The sequence below is a fragment of the Bombus impatiens genome, unplaced genomic scaffold (genome assembly GCF_000188095.3).
Source record: "Bombus impatiens unplaced genomic scaffold, BIMP_2.2 scf_0235, whole genome shotgun sequence".
NCBI classification, from domain to species: Eukaryota; Metazoa; Arthropoda; class Insecta; order Hymenoptera; family Apidae; genus Bombus; species Bombus impatiens.
The window spans coordinates 1026907-1048378 of NT_176654.1; the positions used below are offsets into that span (position 1 = coordinate 1026907).

Below are 21472 nucleotides of genomic sequence, written 5' to 3' on the forward strand. Positions count from 1 at the left end.
CATGGTTCCAGCGTATTGTAGCAGAAAACGTACACAGAGTGTAAATAAAAAAGTTGGCGCTACTTGCAGGATCGATTCTAGATATCGAGACAACGATATCAAGATAAGAATATCAAGACGTAGTCGTTCGAGACATCTCAATATGAATAAATCGGATGACGAATTTCTCCCTATTTCACTTGTACTTGGTGTTTCTCATTCTGAAGCAAACGATACGGCAAAAAGATAGTTTGTAATTGATTTTCCTGTTAGCTACGAATTGATAAAACACTACGTTAATGGTTTCTTATTAACGGTTGTTTTCCACCGTACCTACTATATTGTTACATGTTTCCACTTCCTGGACTTGAATTCTTAGGAAGCTCCATTTACTTATTTAACGGTAAAAGTACACCGCTCTGCGTATTTATCTAGATATAAAATACACGAATAGGTACCCTTTAATACGTGGACATAAACCTTTGGAAACTACACGCTGGTAGTTGGCTTTGCAGCCACCCCGCTTGGTACGCTTTAGAAATTCATTAAGTTGATTTAGGTCATGAGTGTTATCACGCGTATTTTATACAACGATATAACTCGAGTTTTGAGCCAAGTACAATTTTAATCAACGTGTTCGAAATATCTTTAGCTGTGTTCAGTTTTACACTTAAAATATTTATATTAGTAATATAATTTATATTTTTATATATACCTTCCTAGCAATCTCTGGCATGTGTTAATTAAACGTCTAATTTTAAAAAATAACAAGTTTCGCTTTCGCAAGAACAATCATATGTATAGGTGTGCGATTTCGTGAACGATGTCAAAGATAAAGAAACTGACGTCGATAACGTAAACCACGCGACGTACAAGTAAACACTGCAAATACCAGAAAACATATGTAACGTCTATTTTGTTTAAAATAAAGTTGCGTCGAAATTATTTTCAATTTATTTTCTAAACGTCATATTTTAAAAAATCATACTTTGACCTTTCACATACGCCATTACTACATAATTCATCATCTTCGACTCAACGAGAACGTAGACACGCTTAATAAATTAACTTACCACTTTCATGCGATAAAACACGCTAACGTATAGCTAGAAAACATATCCATTAAACTTCTCCTTCTTCTTAAATATTATAAATACACTTCGTACATTAATTTAGTTGACTTTTGCAACTCATTCTCGATAACTTTGCTTCCGAAACATTCGCCCCTGTTCGCCGCGCACTTACACGCGCATGTTTTCATTCGATTAAACTACATCGTAATTTAAAACTGCAGTTTTTTCAAGAACGTATTCTCGCAAAGCGATGTAAAACTTTCTTAAGCATATTACCTGGAACCACGAGCAAGCAATTTCTCGATATTACAAGGATTTCTTACCGAAAGTACGAGCCGCTGAACAACGTAAATTCGCGTCCCGCTTTTAACGAATCGCATCCTTTTTATCCGCCTGCACTATCTCGTTTTGTTCCAGACAAAGTGGCGGGAAAAACAGGATTCGTGCCGTTGCCAGGATAAATAACGCAAAGCAGACAGACGAGCTTTACACGATAACGACGGAAACGTTCGCGAGACACTCGGACGAGGAAGAATTTTCTGAAGCGCGATGAGATGCGCGCAGGGACGAAGGGAAAGGAAGGAAGAACGAGAGGGGGCGAAGGGAAGGCCGGTGGAAAAAGTTAAATAAATCGCGCGGGCTCGTAGCTGCTTTTCCCGCTACGTCCAACTTCTTAGAGGAATCTTTTCTTATTTATTTGCAGGAACCGACATCTTTTTAAAATGTCCCCTCTTACATGGCACAATACTCACCGAAGCAGACCACGCGAAAAACTTTTTTAAGTAACTTTGGTTTTCATTCTTTCCGCCGCGCGATCGCAGTTGCAAGTCGCTTTCACGAGAGGCATTACACTTTTGTTGTTTCATCTTTTCGCTTCCCGCGAGGTTAATTGAATTGTTGATAAGTTTACCCGACCCTTAATTGTTCGTTTGCTTGTTCCGCCTAGTTAGCATACGCCGATTTAAATTATGGCATCGTTCGTGGAATTGCTATTTACCGTCGCAGCTAATAAAGAATATTTAACATCCCTTGGTCTTGAGAATTTCCCGCTAAAAATCAATTGCGTCAGAAACACAATTTGCCTTTATTAAATCGACACTACAGGCTGCTCCAAGTTTTTCCAGCTAAACTTCATCGGTATATTCTACGATGAAACACGAGGCAAAAACGTCGTATAAATATAGGTAGTTTAAAACTACGTTAAAAAGCTGTAACAAAAATATCAAGTACAAAGGGAGTGGTAATGCATTTGTGGTTATTATGCCATGAAAAAAGAATAGATGCACGGTCAATGCGAGTACTACGCGTTAATAATCTGTTTCAAAACGTTTACCGTTCGTGCCAAAAGAAGACCTTTTTTCCAAAATTATCGATACATAAAAGCGTAAAATTGGGCAATATTGGAGATCGAAATTGTTTTCTATCAAGTATTTGAGATCTCATGACAGATCTATTTCTTATTTTTAACCAGACTGACACAGCTTACCATACTGACAGAGTTTACCTATTTGAAATACAACGTAAAAGGAAAAATATCATAAAGAAGAAGGAGAACGTATGCGTTACTACCTATCTTTTCTTTCATCAGCTATATTTTCCATTAATCGCCGATTGTTTCTTTTCTCCGAAGCTTTTCTAACGCTTATTTGGTTGGAATAAGTCAGAAATGCACGGTTTCGATTGGCGCAAAAATAATTTCGACGGTTTAGACGATGGTTTAACACGTCCAAAGAAACCGCAGCGCTTGATTTTTAATTAAAAACGTCGAAGGAAGAGATTAACGGTCGGCAAAGCACAAAGGAATCAATTTGCTCGTGCTGCTCGCGGACGGCGTAGGATCGATTAAACTTAGTCTTGGTCGACGCACCGACAAGAAACTCACGGGTTTAAGAACGAGTGCAAAGTCGAGAAAGCGCGTTTAGAGGAAAAGAGGTGTATCTCGGTTAAATCCCAGTAGGCGATGCCATCCGACACTATCAAACAAACCTTAACCGAGATTTACGAAGGTTCAGAATTAAGTCCCTGCGGGATTAATGGAATGACCCTCTTCGAACGGTGTTCTTCGGTGTTCTTTCGCTCAACCGCTCGGCGTCTGCTCTCTTGAAACAAATTTCATCGCAAATTGCGGCGTTTCCCGCGGAGTGAAAAATGCTTTCAATCTCACCGTGATGAGTAATTTAAAATCTAGTTACCATCCTCCGACAACTACCGTGAATACTACTACGTTCCTATTATAAACTTAAAAATTGGAGAATATTCAGTGATCGAAGACAGCGAAATATAAGATTTTACTCATTACATCATCGTATAATATCTGTCCTTGCAATTCGCAATTCAACTATTCTCCATGTTCGAGTAAATATAACGTAAATACAGCGCAGATCAAAAGATTGTATCGCGGATGACACGATTAGCTTTACCGTGAACGATAAAATTCGCTTCTTCTTTTTTCGGTAATGCTGTTCTTAGTACATGTAAGCGACTCGCTGGTGAGTATTTTTAAGGAGCCGGTTTCTTAAAGACCAAGTCCTATATATAAAATTTCTGCGATGTTTGAAATACCATTGCTGTAATATACACGTCGTACAATAACGATAATGAAATTTCTTTATAGAATAGAGCATAGGTAGTACTGTAGTGCTTTACTGTTTGATACTCCAGACTCTGTGGTATGGTTTCTCAAATCGACGTAGTAACGAGACATCGATGATTACTTAAAAAAGAGGTCAGATATTCGGTGTTCCGTCCGCTATATCGAGTAATTTCACTATGATTTTAAGGAGTAAAAATACGTTAAACCGATATACGTAGCAAGAATATTAGGTATGTTAATCTTTGATGAATTTAACGTTCTCGATCGTCAAATTTATACCATGACTACGTGTACATCGACGAGTACATTTAACGTTAATTTGTCGCGATGAAATTACGAAGAACATTTCGATTTATCGGCGGACATGACTTTGTTAATTTGTACTCCCCTGTCGTCCGATTATTGCATAACACATACACTGTTGCCCAGTGGTGAATTGAATAATTTTGTAACGTGATAAAATAATATTATAAAATCTACGTAACTTTATATCACTGAAATTGTTTTAGCTAATACGATTTACCGATATCGTTATCATAGAGATCGGTAGTAGCGCTTCCGTGTATCGAGCGACGAATATAAAAAGTTTGCGTAGTTTTTAATGCAACTAAATAACCAAACAAAAAGATACGATCCTCTTATTTTCCTCTGGTCTTTTCGCTTCTTTCAGAAATTCATGTTGCTTATTCAATATCTTTAAATTTAAAAGTAAAAAGAACCTTCTTCGGCCACCCCATTCGATCCTCTACATCGCATCGCCTTCGCTTTGCCCCTGTGGATTACTGGATTCAGAGAAAAGTTCGCACAATATCGGCATTTAAATCGTTCGCTATACCGACATCTTTCTTTTCATTCGGCGCTTTTGCCTGATATTTGCTGCAAGACCGCTATCGAACGTTTTCAACCTTTCGGCGTATACATAGCTGGAATACGAGCACTCGAGGAGCCAACACGAGATTCGATTATTTTTGAGTGGTCTCCAAACGATTTCGGATCTTCGCAGGACCTCTTAGAAAGTAAAGAACCTCGCCCGTACGACCATGATGGACGGGGGCTACTACTAGAACGAAGAAGAAAACAAATTCTGGCGAGGAAGAAACCTCGGTCTACACGCGCGAGTACTACTACTCATCGGTCGACGAGTCTCGCCTCGCAGCGCTTGCTTATTTATTTCCCACTCTTCCTGCTGTCTTACTACCACCCCCTCATCACCCCCTCACCAACCTCTTTTACTCCACTTTTCTACGTGGTCGATCCTCTTGATCTTAGACAGCGAGATCCTTCCTCTCTTCTCTTTCATTAAATACACCGACTCCTGACGAGATTCAATTTTATTCGGTGGATTGCTTTTCGTTGTAGCCCCCTGCACCGGTAACCAGATCCGGATCAGCGTCTGTCAACTCGCTCTTTCTATCTTCTCCTTCGCGTTTCTCGTTTTCCGCCTTATCTCGCTTCTCTCCTTTCCACACCTTCTTTTTCAACTCCCGCCGTTTCCCTTCTTCCGCTTCGTTTCCTCGGTCTCCCGTTGACCCTCCCCTTTCGCGTTCGTCTCACTCGCTCAGCTGTAAACACGTATAGTTTCTATCAGCAGCGAAGTCCGATTCTATCCACCTGTCTGACGAAATGTTGCTACTACTTCGAGATCCCCGATATTCCATGTTCTTGTCGATTTCCGGACGGGGAATGGGATGTTTCCACGGCTGCTGCCGCGAGAATCACGTCTGTACATCATATCGTATCTTTTTTTCCACGGGAAACGTTTCGTTCGAAGAACTGAGCAGGCGAAGAACGAGATTTGGAGATCTCGTGTCTCCGGAAGCACTAGAATTGGATTTATAGCGAACTACTATCGCGAATATAAAAAAATAATTCGTATTTCGGACTTAATTGCTGCGAAATGCTTCTTTGTAAAATACAATTCTTCGCATTTTAATTACTTCCTCTTTTGTCATCGACGAAGTGCATGCTGACTTTTAGGTGAATAACGAGTTACGTTAATCGAGCTTGGTTAAATGCTCGTAGACCGAAACTTTCGATATATTTAGTATATTTAATCAAGCCAGTTCGGTATATTTCGGAAAATATGTTCCTGCAAACTTTTTTACCGCTTGTCCAGCTCCGCTTCTCGTTGCCAAGCGGACAACGAGTAATTATCTGGCCAGTAATCGGTATCCAGTTGTTAACGTACAAAGGAGTAAACTGAGTTTTAACAGATCGAATAGGATTAATAAAGTTACACGACAGGTTACCAGTGTAAAGCGGTATATGGCACACGCGCGATGTAATTAAACGAAATTAGCCAGGCCATCGGCGCGACCAAAGTTTAATCACTCGATTTTCACAGGGTGCAGGTATCACGGCGAGCGCGTTCGCATACACGAAATTCTGCTTTCAGAAATTATGCATCGGCGTTGTTGCCGATTGCGTGTTGCACAAAGGGGCATAAATCGTGCATAGAATTCGCGCCCGAAAGGGACTCGGAACGAATGCTCGACTCTCTCTGTTTTAATCGCGGATACGTCGAAATTGCGTTGCTTGTAACGAAGGTATTCAACGATCCCGGTGAACGTACTAATTAAATTTGCGATTGCGTAAGCCGACCAATTATCGACAGTTCGCCACGGTGTTAAAATACTTGTATGTAAATGCGTTGACACGGTTTACACGTTTCGTGCGTAACACACGCACGGCTAGACTTTTATCGGTGTGCCGCGAACGCGTTTTCGCGAAAGCCGGAGATTCTTCTCTATTAACTTGTATATTTACTTCCATTAACGTCGAGCTATTCGAAAAATAAGCAGAAAAATTTGGCAAATTCGAGCAATTTCTCTGTACCGAGTTATCCTTTTGTGCGCGAGTACGAGTAACGTTCTGTTCCTAAGTATTTCTACCACTTGCAAATTATTGCAAGTATGTAAAATACACGTACTTGGAGCGAAAGTGTTTGATCTAACGTGGGCCTCTGGTATCGTCTCAGCTAACCATACACAGTTGACAGGGTGCCGATAAAAGTAATACTTCGCATTAAATAACGTAGTAAGGTAAAACGGAACAAGTTGCGTTAGATTTTACGTACACGTGTCTTAATAACGTGCTAGAAATTTTCCTAGAGAGTGTATCTTTCGAATTTCATCAAAAAATATACCATATTGCTGCAACTTTCACGAAAATGAAATATTAACCAGTGGAAATAATACGAGATACGCCGCACCATTTTGTAATTCCTGCAAATTAGTTCTGTCACTTACCTTTCAAACAAATCTTGTTTCTCTTGAATACTAAAATGGTATCGTTGTATTTGGTACCAGGTGGAGCTGTGACGTTCAACCTCAAAGCCAAAGGAATTTGCGCACTCACGAGACCCGAGCACGGTAGCCTGATCCTAAAGACTTGCAGTGTGACTGGCACCTCTCCCCTAGCCGACACGTTCACTCTGGGAGGAAGCAGTGCCATCATTCCGGAAACACCGCCCGGAACACCGACTACGTCGTAATCCAATTCCATCGAGTACGGTAACTGTAAGTAAACACGGAAATGAAAACAGATCTTTATAAACGCACTGTATGGCATCTCGAGGCGTTGTAGTCGCGTTGTAGTCGCGCTGTATAAAATACTATCAGAAACAAATACGCACGATCGCGAGAAAAGATGAAATCGAATTGAATTGCACTCAGATTTACAATTTGTTGAGAATGAAACGGCTTTCGATCGGAAAAAATAGAACGTAGAAATGGCCAAACAAAAGCGGACGTCAAATCGAAAGCATTCCCGTTGTTCCTCGTTTTCATCGAGTACGGCGTTTACGCGAGCTGGCCGATTACGGATACCTAATAAAAATAGCTCGAAAATCGTATTTCATTAGGCATACCAACGTGGAAACTCTAGCACGAACTTTTAAAGCAACCTACGATTACAGACATGCGATATTTTACGTTTAATCTGCAATTCTTTCGTATCGTAAAGCAATTTGTAGCCTTTAATAATTCTCGAAATTGTTTCAAAGACACCCTCGATGTCTGATATGAAATAGGAGAAACAAAAATTTACAAGACATTATTTTATAATAATTTTTCCCTCTTTTCGGAACTAAATTGATAAAATATACTTTTATAACATTGCATATATAACACGATTAAGTGCTGTTATAAATAACGTTTTATCAATTTTCACTTAACGATATCTATGTTTCCCATACGTCTACATTAATCAAATACACGTTCACGTGTATAATAAAAATACCTTAGTAAGGACCCGTGCGTCGGCGTTGTAACAGCGAGAAACCCCCTTTCGGCTTGCATATCATTACACGCATGCAATATTTCACACTGGATCCATTCTTATTTTACCTTCATTTGTTGCACGCTTCTTATTTCATGCTCGAAAATTGACGTTGATGCAAACAACTCCATTCTCTTGTTGCTGTTTCAAACTACCAAGTTATTCGTAAAATTCAATAAACTTCCAATGGAAAATCATCTTAGAATAATTCGCCGACGTGAAACACGTATATGCCTTTCCTTTAGATCGCATATTATTTACTTAACGTTTGAGTAGTCCAATTACGATAATACTTGTTACAGGAACTCATTTCCCCTTATTATTTACACAAGAATTAATCTTTTTCCCGGAATGAAAAAATCTGATTTTAACGTTAAATATCGTTATAATATATTCAACATAATAGTATTAAATAATATAGAATTTAATAATAAATTAAACAACGTAGGTTTAGAACAACTAAACGAATTGGCCTTCTTTATGTTTCAAATTTCTTTTTATTAAAAATTCGGGCATGTTATTAAGTGTTATTCATTAATTCCGTGAGATGTATTAAATTACAAAATTTTTTATAGCAAAAAAACGAGTGGACTAACAATTTTTCACAGATAAAACAAGAGCTCGGTTTGAAAAATTCATCTATAAAGCAATTTATTTGTAACGGGGAAATATTAATCTTTTTTTCTCTTCAATTTATTTCGTTGTGTAACTACGCATATGTACATATTACCAAATCTGATGTCTAGTCACGTTATTATTTTATATATATATATATATATATATATATATATATATAATATCGTTATTTAATTCCGTTTTAATTCTATATCTATATAGTTATAGTATTGTAACTTACAAGGGGTTATAAATATAATGTTACAGTTTTACGGTATTATAAAATATGCGAGTAAAAATAGATATGTAAATAATAATAAATAATATCTTTATATTATATCTTCCTCGATGGTAAAGTGTATTTTTTCATTAAATATCTGTTTCCTCGGTCAAAACTGGAATTCGATGTCATGGCTCGAGGTTGGCGGAAGGATCGCGTAACCGTCTAGTTTCGTTCAACCATCGGTGATGCGAGCAGTACCACTGACGCGACGGGCGGAGATGGTGAACTTCACAAACAAAAGTTCCCGCCCCTTCTCTGATCTGTGCAACTTCCGAGCAAAAGGGGAAGAGTGGTGGGAACGAGTAGTGTGTTTAGGCACGCCACAAGTTTTACGAGGTGGCATAAATAATGTGGTTAGTGCTTCGTGATGCAATGTCAACGGAGGCGATTCCACCCTCTTCAACCCCTCGGGAGCCTCCTGTAATCGTCGTAATCGTCGCGCCGGGGGTTTGCGATGGCGTGACACCTGCCTATCGCATTCGTTCGGCTAAGATCTTGCCAATTCTTTCTCTATGTGCTTTTTCCTTTCTTTTTACTACTACTTGAACACATGCGCTGCGAACCATACACAGACAGTTGATTTGCAATTTGATTTGCATAAGCCACTTTGTACTTCTTCTTCGCCAAGCTTTCCGTCAGCCAAGAATTATTAACGCACGTTAACCGAGGAACTTAATTATAAGCGAAGATAAGTCGGAATGAAATCTTTTATAGCCCGATCGTCTTCCATCTTTCGTTGTGAAAAAGTGGATTTATTATGTCTTTATGTCCGTATTTTCTTAATTCGTTAATCGGTACTCTCTTACGATGTAAACGATTTCAAATATCCTATTTAATCGTACAATTACGATATTATTAATGATAAAATTGATTTCTAACGATTCGGGCATATGTAATACTAAATAACGATAAACTTGATATAGGGAAATATAAAGGAAATTCGTTGCTTATTATAAATGATTTATGAAAATATAGCAACTAGGTCGATTATTACGAGTCTGAATATGCACAAATGCGCCATTTGTCATATTTCTTGACTAGACGGATGCCACATACGGTAGCCAACGATAAGCATTAAAAGCTTGTATTTACGCGATTTTTACATCGGATAAAGTGCGAGGACGTTATTATAGTTAGGGAGAAATCTCTAATACATCATCGTAATTCATCCGTTTTATTTGACATAATGTTAAAAGATAATTTGTTAATATAACATGTATAAAAAGAGTCTCACACTGTATGTCGCATGGAGACCAATTTAATCGGAAGAATTAAAGGTTGAAATTTTGTCGAATACTATGTGTATTATAAAGAGATTTCACGTTGGAAATATGTCTGTTTTTTACTCTCGTTCGAGTCGATGACGAACTCGAACGGGAGCCCTCTTGCCGAGGGCTGTGACATTTCTTTCTTTAGTGCCCCCCCTTTTCACATAATTATTATAAGGGTTGCGAATGATACGACATCGAGCCATTCGTCTCTATCCGGTGCTGACAGCCCTGCTGCTATCGACGTACTTAAATCATGACAACAACTGACTGGGAAGCTTTGGAAGGAAATACAAATCAAGTCCTTGATTCGATTCTTCGCATTCTTCCGTCGAGTTTTATTCTTGTTAAAATTTTTAAATTCCTAAAATATTAAATATTTTAAAGGTACTCTTCGAGTATATTGCTTGAGAAATTCATCGTTGCTACTTTCAAACTAGACAGCGATGTAACATCATCTTTTTTACCAAATTTTTATAGTTAAATGTTTATTTAATTCTATTAACCGAGGTTAACAAGCCACTCGATGGCCACTACGCCAAGGAAATTAACCGTAACTCTGATAAACACGACCGTTCTGCCAGGACAATTGCATCCCTGGATAATCGAGGAAAAGCATCTTTACGTAATCCGCAGTAGCTCCTTTCATCCCTGTAATATGTTTTAATTACATGGTAATTAACGCTTATTACTGTACAATTACTTGATGTTGTTAATTACCAGAACGTTTGACGATCTATTACGTAAACGAAATACTTTGTACTCGATAAAGTTAGGTGACTTGTTCGCACAAAGTGAGAAAGAATAATCAAGTTCTCAAAATGATTGAAAATTTATCAACGGAAGAAGAGATTAATCTTTTTTCTGTTTTATCGAAAAGTAGCTGCTTATTAATAATTCACAAAACGAATGGTTTCGTTCGATATTAATATTGGAAATTTCACATATCTCATAATTATACCTGGTATTTTCCTCTTCGATACATGCTTATGAAATATTTACATATTTTATAATTTCCACGATATCACACTCCGATTAATTAATTTATACACGAATTAATTCTGTCTTAATATCGTTCTGTTTGCTTGTTATTAATATTACACGAAATATTTATATTTTTCATACATTTAATACATTAATACTTAATACATTTAATATATTCGATATATTAAGTTATTATTTAATATATTATGCACAGCTTAATATATTATATTAGCAAACAAATCTTATTAAAATATAAGATATAAGATTTTAGTAAAAAGCAATACTGGCCTAACATACGAGAGATTATATTTAATTCCATAATAAATCAACGTTTTGTTTAGGATTCACGGCATACGTACATCGCTCTCAGCCAGCTTACAATTTGCGGATCAAATTGGCTCGTCCATTCCATCTATCGAAGAAGGCGAGATAAGTTAATTTCACAAATGCTGCAGTAAAATTTCGTTGAGTCAGAGATTCGATGCAATGTCCAGGAATAGAGATCTTTATAGAGACGAGAACGATAGTCGATCAACCGAGTTCAGTTACGTTCGCTTGCTTGATATCCACTTCAGGATCCTCGTAATAACGTAAAAACGTTTACTTAGGAAATGTCTGCTTTCATTCAGGGCCTGTTAAACTCCGGCACGCAGATTTCGAATCAGCTACCACGAACACTTGAATCGCTTTCCAGCCACGCACACGGCTTCGCGTATACTCCATTGTGTACGGAACAAACCTGCGTTCGACGTGAATCCGTACACCGTACATTATAGGCATTGTTGACGACGACGAAAAGGACGCCGTGTACGCTACACTATCCTGCCCCGTGACAACATCAACAAAACACATGGACCTCCTGATGGATGCGGACTTCTCCATTCGAATACTTCGAAATTGTTTTGGTGATTTTGTTATCGGTCACCGTTTGAACAAAAGAATACACGGTGCTTCGTGCGAGAATTCGAACGTTTACAGTGGTGTACAAAAGTACCTGGCCAGATAGATTTTACATTTTATATTTCAAAAGCAGTATCTAAAAGGATTTTACAGATAGGATAGAAGAGATAAAAAAATCGTCAAACATAGAGCGATGATCAAGCATACGAATAATACGAAATTTTTATTCGAGAATTTAGTTTCGAATAACATATATCTCGCTCGTTATATTTCCATTTAGATTTCATCTCCCTTTATCGTTTTCGTCTCTCCTCGTCATTTTGTACCGTCCGAATATTACATAATTGGCCGATTACAAATAATTTTACGTGATAAATTTAAAACTAACTGTGAGAAAAATTTCATCTGATAATAGATAATAAGAGCATGGAACAACTGAAGGAAAATAGTATCCGCGACAAATAAACATTGTTGCGTGGTTGTACATGATATCAGTTAAATTTCTTTGAAGTATCGTTCTTGAAATACAAAATGAAAAATCTATCTGACCAAAAACTTTAGCTTAAACTTATCATTGCACGTATGCACCGTATCAATATGAAGATGTATAAAATATATTTGCCCCGTTGTTATATTTATTACACAACGCCCACAATCTCGCGGTATGTTTTCGCATTTTGGGCAGCGAAAAGGTGAAATATAACGGAAGGATGTTACGATTCACCGATGGTGATAAATTTGTGTCAAAACGATCGCTGAAACGAAAGTTTTAAAATGATATATAATTATTGGAGTAAAATCGATAATGAATCGAGAAAAGATGATGTAAAACAATTTTTTTTTATAATCTATGCGTTTATTCCCTTCGATCTAAGGAAAAGTGTATTTCAAAAGAAAATGTAATACATAATTGTACCAGCGTTATACTTATGAAAAGTTTCATTCATATATGATATAGGCAATAATACGCCACTACTTTAAGGATTACACGATCGTATTTATGTATAATGGATCGACATCAAAGATTTTAAACGAATCAAAGGTATTATCGACATTTTAAATCGAATTGCTGATTATTCGCGTCCTTTGTGCTATTCCGGTGAACGAAGCGAATTGGTTGATTCCGAGCGATGTATTTACGTGCGTGCCATGGAGTGTGGGTGATGAAAAGTGTGCAACCATGCAAAAACTGCGCTGATAAATGCGGCATGTAACGTGGGGAAAAAGATTACCGATGACTGCTGTTTTGATGATTAATCGGCACGCATGGTTTACAATCTGTATTTCAATATTTTCAGATAGACACCTATAATCAATTATATCATGTTTCCTGAACGTAATGTAATGCTTTGATGCAATTTAAAATAGAATAATTTATAACATAAAGCCATGAAAATCGAACATTCGATCGAGGTGTCATCGATATAACGTGGAGAACAATAAATATTTCTGCATACGTAGTACAAATACGTTAGGTTGAGACACTTTACGTAGGGTATCAAACATCTATTATCGTTTGTAGAACGTTGCGTGAAATACTGTATAAAATACTGAATAAAATACTGTGAAATGAATAAAACTACGGAGTATTTGACTTGTCTTTAGTTATTCTTCGCACAAATCTTGTACATCGTGCATAACATATTTCCATATGTTCGAATACAGTTAGACTGGGCAGGATAGTACAGGCATTTCGTTTTTATTTCTGTTGTTTCCAACTTGCAGGAACTATCGTCATTGGAAGATAATTTTAAGGAACGGTGCTGGCCATCGAAGACCCTGACACGACGACAATTGGAAAGCGTGCAGCCAATCATCGATAACCTCCAGGGCGTAGAACGCGGTAAAATTCATAGCAACTGCATCCCGTTTTTCTCCTCGAGTACCCGACTCTTTTTCATCTTCGACAAAGGCCTGTACACGCGTGACCTCGATTCGGTCGTGCGCGATCAATTGTCAGATTCACCGAGAATAAGGTACATAAGAAAGAAAGTGGAACGCGATTCGTCACGTAGGAATCGATTCAGAGACAAGCGGCAGAAAAGCGAAGAGCCACAAGAACGAAAGGGAGAATGAATGAAACGCGGCGAAAGACCTTGCGAGGGGCATTTTGTTGTTTTTCCATCTGTTGGCGCAATAACGAAATTCCATTGTTCTTTCCTTGTTTCGGGCTCTCGAGGAGGACAAAGACAAGCGTTTACGCCTCGATTCGACTTTCCGTCTTTGCCGTTCGTCCATGTAGCCCGTGAACTTATCCGTCGCAGAGCAGAAATTAAATTGAACTCTTTGACAGCAAATGCGAAGAGAGAGAGAGAGAGAGAGAGAGACGTTGATAACCAGAGATACTTCTTGCACGTCGAGAATTTTCAAATACAGATCAGACTTTGCTTCGAAGCTTCAGCGCATCCCTCGAAACTTCTCAAAGTAAGAAAACTTTCGGTTGTATTTGACGTTATGTGTCACTGTCTGCAGCTTGAAGAAAGAAATCGAAAAGCTATTTCGCGACATAATGACGAACGATCAAGCTTTTTAACGATTTAAATAATTTAAATATTTGATGATATCGTATAATGCACGGTTTTTCGAATCTATATCGCTGAAGTTGGAAGCGTGATACGTTAAGTGTAATACTAAATAATCGAAAGCTTAGGCATTCGTAAATATCTACATAATTAAAAGATGTATCTTTAGTTTGGTCAGAAATAAAAAGAATTTTCTTACACGAATACAACGATACGCTTGAAAAATACAGAATAGCCCGCTTCTTTCCAAGAAGAAGAGAATTCTATTTTCTTTTTAAGTAAGACGATTTTCTAGAGCATTTGACAGAAAAAGGTATCGTTATGAAATTTAAAGTATTTCATGAGATGTTTAAATTGTTTATCAAAGATATTTGAATTTACATTTAGATACATCTCATTCGGCTAACTAATTATACATTTGAAACAAAATTTAATCTCTTGGCTTACCATCGAAATTAAATTATCGATTTTTACAAAGATCGAATTCACCAATCTAATTTTTTTCCTTAACACACTCGCTTGAACGCGATCCTTGCCCTTATAATGCTAAACGAACGTCGTTATAAGTATTTCCTAATTCGCCTTGACCGCGATTACTATGATTGACTTTCTGCATAGCGTATCGAATCAACTTCCACGACCATGGATCACTAACCTCGATATAAACGGTGCACAATTATTGGCCACGCAACTAACGTGATTAAAATTCCTTGGTAGAAAGTATGGAAATAAATCGCAAGATTATTCACATTAGATTACGTAGCAAATTACATCAGGTTTGAAAAAGGTATATTAAGTAGAAACTGTAACTCGGATTAATATTCGAGCACGAGCCTATTCGCGAACGTACCTACCCTATATACTTAATTATAACTGTACCACTCAATTAATTCTATTGTGCTATTTTAGAATATATTATATTTATATTATAATTAATATCTAACGTATTAAGAATAATAATAAGCGTAAATAAAGCGTAAATAATGCTGAAATTTGACGTTGCAAAAATATGCATGCATTTTAATGTACCTGTTATGGTAATATTAATATTTTATGGTTTTATTTAAATATATATAGCAAAACGTCGAAGCGCATTGAATGCAACTTTTTAACGGTTTTCTGTAATACGTCTCTATTCTTCTATTACGTGCTCTTTCAATTCTATCGTTCTATAGTTCTTATGGGAGTTATATAAAAACGTTATGATCGACAATCTTATGAATTCTTCGGTGACTAAAGGGGAGGGTACCATATTTTAGATCGATTATATGTGTAATAAACATTTTTAGTAGTATTTTGCAAACCAAGTGTCATTCTGTGACCCATAGGAATTAAAATGATACAACCAGTAATAAGCAATGATAATAATAATAATATCGATAGTTTTAAAACTAAAATCAATAATAAATTTATATATGCTTTATGTCATCGTTCTGATCAAATTTAAAACTAACATATATCTGTATCTATATGAATAGCACATTTCGTTAAAATACTATCAACAAAAACTAATTCATCTGCACCTGCAGTCAAGATGCAATCTCGCCACATTACTCTTCCACTGCCGTATCTCATTGTCGGTTTCAAATTTTTAAATTGAAATTCTTCGTTGACTTTTCGCTACACCGCATCGTTCTTCATCCGTCTGATCCGAAGAGATTAAATTTACCTTCATCTGAAAATATTACATCGTTCCATCACGATTGGTTTTTAGAAATATATTCTTTAGCAAAATTCAGTCTTCTCTTACGTTATCTCTTTCATATACTGTGGGCCCTTGAGGCATAATACGTGATACAGGTAAACGAAGTTAGAGAGAGATTCTAAGTTTAAGACAAGAATAACAAAATTGCCTCAGACTTGCGAACAACAAGTTTTATTTTCAAGGAAGTCGAAGAAATTGAAGGATTTCTCAAGTTATAAAAAAGTTATGCGAGTTAAATAAATAAATAAAATGTACGTTCACGCGATAAGTATTTTAACATATTAAAAGTCAACTAATTCGATAATATTATTACCAACGATCATATTATAGCGCAATAATCTCTCAAACAGCGAATATTAATGCGAGTCGTTACAAATATACTGCATTTATCAAGCGTGGCGTGGCGTGGCGTCGCGTGCACGGTACAGCATATCTTTTCTCGTTTGTGTCGTACCAACGGTTCTCTTGTCATCGTTCGGGTATTATTCGGAGACACGCGAATGCGTTTAAATCCTCCGCGATATCTCAATCACATACCTTAATGGTTTTACGTGTAACCCGGTAGGAGGAGGATGAATTAGTCGTAAAAGGGATGCCACGTTTCCTTCCTTTCTCTCCTTTCTTCCTCTCTATCGGTTTATTTCGGTCAGACAACGTTTATACGCAAGCAACTCGGCGTCACTTTTAACAACACGATGAATTAATCATTAACCACCCTTCTCTGTAATGTACTTGAAGCCCGCCTCTCGGCCATCTCGCTTATCGGTGCATTCCACGTAAACAGGTTAAAAGCAGAAAAGAGCTTTCGCCACGCGACGCAGCCGATCGAGAAAATCGTTAATCACAGCAATCGACTCGGAACAAATGGTAGAACGTGAGAGATCACCGTTTCTCCTAACTCTAACAGCTTCTTAGATGATGACTTAAAAAGAAAAAGAGAACATTTGATTATCTTTCTAGTGTTCATTCTTCTAGTAAGAATAAGAGAAACGTTTCGACTGTTTATTAAAACAGTCTCTCTTTACTTTATTCCTTCATAAATTGTTTACGATAATATAAATTGTTTTTCTTTATAGGAATTCCAATACCAATAGATACACCTATATTTTTGTAACTACATATTGAACTACAGTGTATATTTATGATATGGTATGACAATATCGTACGAGAATAACTACAACATACCAATGTACGTTTACATTTAATATGTACCTAACTAAATGACGGATGAACGATTAAAGGAATATAACAAAGCAATATAAAATAAGTATACCTACACGGTTACTTTTTTATTTCGATAAAAGTCGACATCAATTTTGTCAACAACGACGATACGAACTATTATGAAAACAAAGAATCTGAAAAAATGATGGAATGATTTTAATAGTTCTACCGTTAAATCGAATATAACGTAAAAATCTCGATTTGTACTTGCGATATACTTCTTACGATAGATTCGTAAAACTTTCGTCTTCTTATTTCGAAGGTACAGGATGTAACTTTGATAAGTTAACGCGCAGATTCTGGTCAGTGTCAATTAAGAGGACAAGCGTTACTAATTGCAGACCGAAGAAACGTTCTCGACGATGTAGGGCAGACGCGGTACGATTTAACGAGCGGTTTTAGCGACTTTAATTATTAGCTTGACTGTACTCCAGAGGGTCTTTTAGTTTATGCAAGCGTGACAGAATGCTGAAAAGAAGGAGAGAACGCGAGAGGAAGCGAGCGAGATAGACAAAGGCTGTTTGCACCCTCGGTGTTAACGCAATATGCTCGACTCCGTTGAAGATGGAAGCGTTTATACGAGAACGCTCTGCTTGCCTCTGTCTGCCTGCACTTTGTCTTGTAATCGTTTGGCCACGTTTGTTCCTATTCCCTTTGTTCCTTTTTTCTCGCCCCCCTCCCCCACTCTCCTCCTCCTACTTACCTTCTCCTGTTTTGTCTATTATTATCCGTGCTCTTCAATTTTCCCTCTAAATCCCAATTTCCAACTTAATCTCTTAGACTTAATAGTATCGCGTGGGTATTTAAATTATTCGATTATTTCCCATTTACGAACATTGTTTTTTAACCGCGGTTCTCATTAAAATTACCGAAGTTTCTTCTGCATCCTCGTATCTATACTCTCTTTATTTCAATCTAATACAAAATATTTTCTTTTTCGCTTCTTTCATCTTTTTGTCGTATTTCCCTCTTTTTACATTGTCTTCTCCCAGCGATAGAATCTTTTATCCTATGTTTCTACGTTTGTTCATTCGTCTAAAGAGCTTTCGCGTTAAATTCCCAAAAAAAGGAAGATCCGCGAGAAAAAATTGTTTTTCAACCATTCTGTCGACGTCATAGTATCTAATCGCTCGTATCTTATATTTTTATCGCTTCATCGTATCGAGCTGAATTTTCTCGCGTGATCTCCATTTTCTGGCGTTTCATTCTAATACACCAGCGCGAATCTCATTTGTCTCCTGTCGGAATCATCGACGATCTCCCAGACAGTCGCGAAACTATCGAGTGTCTGGCAAACATGGAAACAGAACAGATTCAGTTCGCGATAGCAATAAAGTGTCAAGCTTACGGAGTACCGTTTGGACCGTTTCGAATTCGCGTGTCTGCAGGGCTGAAAACTTTCACCCTCCGGCATTGTCCTGCCAGGATTCTCGGTGTCCCTCGGAAAACTGTCAAGCCGATTGCGTCGGCTACGTGATGAGGCGTTCACTCGGTCGGAAGACGATAATATGCACGAAAGGAAAGCAAGTTAAAAGGATGAAACTTGCTGCTGCCAGTGAAAGTTTTTTTAAAAATAGAACGACTACGGAGTCACTTGTTTGTTTTACTTATTGACGATCTCATTGTAATTGTTCATATTTTTACTCATTACCACGTTTACTATTGGCAAAAATTTCATTTCATCGCTTGCCTTATCGCATCGAAATGGGACAACGTAAAGATTTTAGTATCAACAGAGAAGAAACGTAGTTAGGAGTTTTAGGACAATGACGATAAAGCTAAAACTACGATCTCGTTGTTCGTTAACTTTATCAAATGTGGTACGAAACACGGAGAACGTTTGCGTCGAGAAAAATATCATCGCTGTTTATTCTTTCGCCGCTGTTTCCTCGTATAACTGTTTTATACTCCTCTTTTCTTCCTCGTCGATTCATATCTGTTTCACCGTGCTATTGCGCGGCATTGTGTGCACGGTTTGCCGGATTCGTCTCCGCTGGAAAACAAAAATACAAGAAGAAAGGAAGACGACGGCGTTGGCCACAGTAATGGAAATCTGAACCGCAAAGAGAAATTAATTTCTTCGACGGTCAAAGGTCGATGAATCGTCTCCGAACGAAACGTTCATCAATAGCGTTTCAAATAAATTACATTTTCTGAAGTACGAAAGAGCCACGACTGTTGCCCCTTTACCATCGACGAGATCATCGACGAGTAACGAATTCTGCATTCCATACATCTTATATAATCTATATAATACAGTAAAACGGCGAGAAAAAATCGTAGATCAAGTTCTCAGCGCTTGTCGTACAGGGGAGATTTTTTTTCGCAAGATCATCTTGAAACAAATTCGGTAAAAAGTTTTTTTAACTTTGTACGATCGTTTGAATTTGTAAAATCTTGGAAAAGGAAAAGTCTTTTCACTTGCCCGTTCGTTACACGATGTAACAATGTCGCCGGAAGAAAAAAACGATCAGAGCATTATGAAAGAGGGAGCTTCGAGCTTTAACACGAGCGCGGATAGATCGTCGTACGATCTTTTTTTCACGAAGTTATATTAATTTAAATACGTTTAAACGCATTACATTCATCGCAACGATGATAAGGATTTAATTACCAAGTCAGAGTCGTACCCGTGACTGTAACTAAATACATAAATTTTTACACTTGTTAATATATCCCCGAAAAAGCTTCCATTTATTCGAAATATATTCATACATATTCAATTACTAGAGTAACGAATGCAAAATTACGCGTCAAATAAAATAAAGGTGTATTAAAATAGGAAAAAAATCAGAATTTATTAGCTTGCTATTAGCAGCTATTTCTCAGTCAATGTGCGTTCACAAAATACATGTTTGCTTTTCATTTAAAGCTAAATTTATCCTACAAGTAAAATCGTAGAAACGTGTTTTTTTTAATTGCCCGTTATAAGCTTTCATAAGCTTCTACGTATCTTATAAAGCAAGGATCAGAAAGATGTAAGAGATCGAATGGACAACTTTTTTTGGAAATGGAAATTTTGGAATGGACAACGACGCGACGTCGACCTTGCGTCTCACTGGTCGGTGGAAATCACGCGAGATTAATTCCATTAAAACTAAATTCGATTAATAACGTCCGTAGCGTATAAACTGCAACGTGAGGGTAATACAGCTTTCTCAGGTCAACGACAGGTTGTCCCTTAATGCGAAAACATTGTTTCCCTTCGGTGCTACAAAGCGGGCGAAACTCGAGACCGAAGGAAGAAGTCAGGTCGAGGATTGCGAAGAGCAACTCCCAGAGGAGGTTTGTGTAACGTCTAGCTCGCTTAAGAGACCAACGACTTAATGATATTGCAACTAACCTTTTAATACAGCTTGATGCTTATTATGAAATAAAATCGAAGCCACTGACGAAGTACGAACATCGTCTCGAAGCAGCTGATAAACCACGGTAATATAAAATATAAATGAAAACTGATACGACACAAACTTCTCAACGTCAACTGCTGTCGAATCGAAAGATTTTCGAACAAATTGGTGATAAACCAAAAATAACGTTGCGCACGCGTAACATAAATTTTACTTAACGCGATCGGTATTACAAATATCTAGCATCTCGTATAAAATCTGGCGTAACGAAGAAAATGCTTTCGATGGTAAGACAGTGTGGTATCCGATTGGAATGAAAGGGCAAATGTCAAGGCTAAGAAATTTCATGTACAGGTACGCTTCGGTAGGATCGTTTATCGTCGCATTCGTAACACGGCAGTTGGGAATTACCGAAGTCCTGATGAAGGGCGCCAGGGGGTGGAGTGCGAGAGGGGGTCGAGGGTACGTAGGGCAATTTTCGCGTAATTCGACGGGGCGTGATCGTCATAGCAACTCCCGATACCCCCGTCCACCCTCTTTGGAAGCCGGAGCCTGTTCAAACAAGCCTCAAACTCCATACCCCAGGTCGTATCTAGCCTCAACCCCTCTCTGTTTCACTCTGTTACTCGTGCTATCTATCTGCCGAGTCTCCTTTCACGTTCCGCCTCGATTCTCTTCCTCTCCCTCCTGTTATTTGT

General features: G+C 37.7%; 1 protein-coding gene across 1 annotated transcript in view; it reads right to left on the reverse strand.

Annotated features, from left to right (window-relative positions):
- The window catches only part of LOC100742592 (tyrosine-protein kinase Drl), a 103400-nt gene that overhangs the window by 21073 nt on the left and 60855 nt on the right, over nucleotides 1-21472 (reverse strand). The window contains exon 3 of the mRNA XM_024366790.2: nucleotides 6894-7161. Within this exon, the coding sequence (XP_024222558.1) occupies nucleotides 6894-7161 (268 nt within the window). The remainder of the gene's footprint in view (nucleotides 1-6893; nucleotides 7162-21472) is intronic.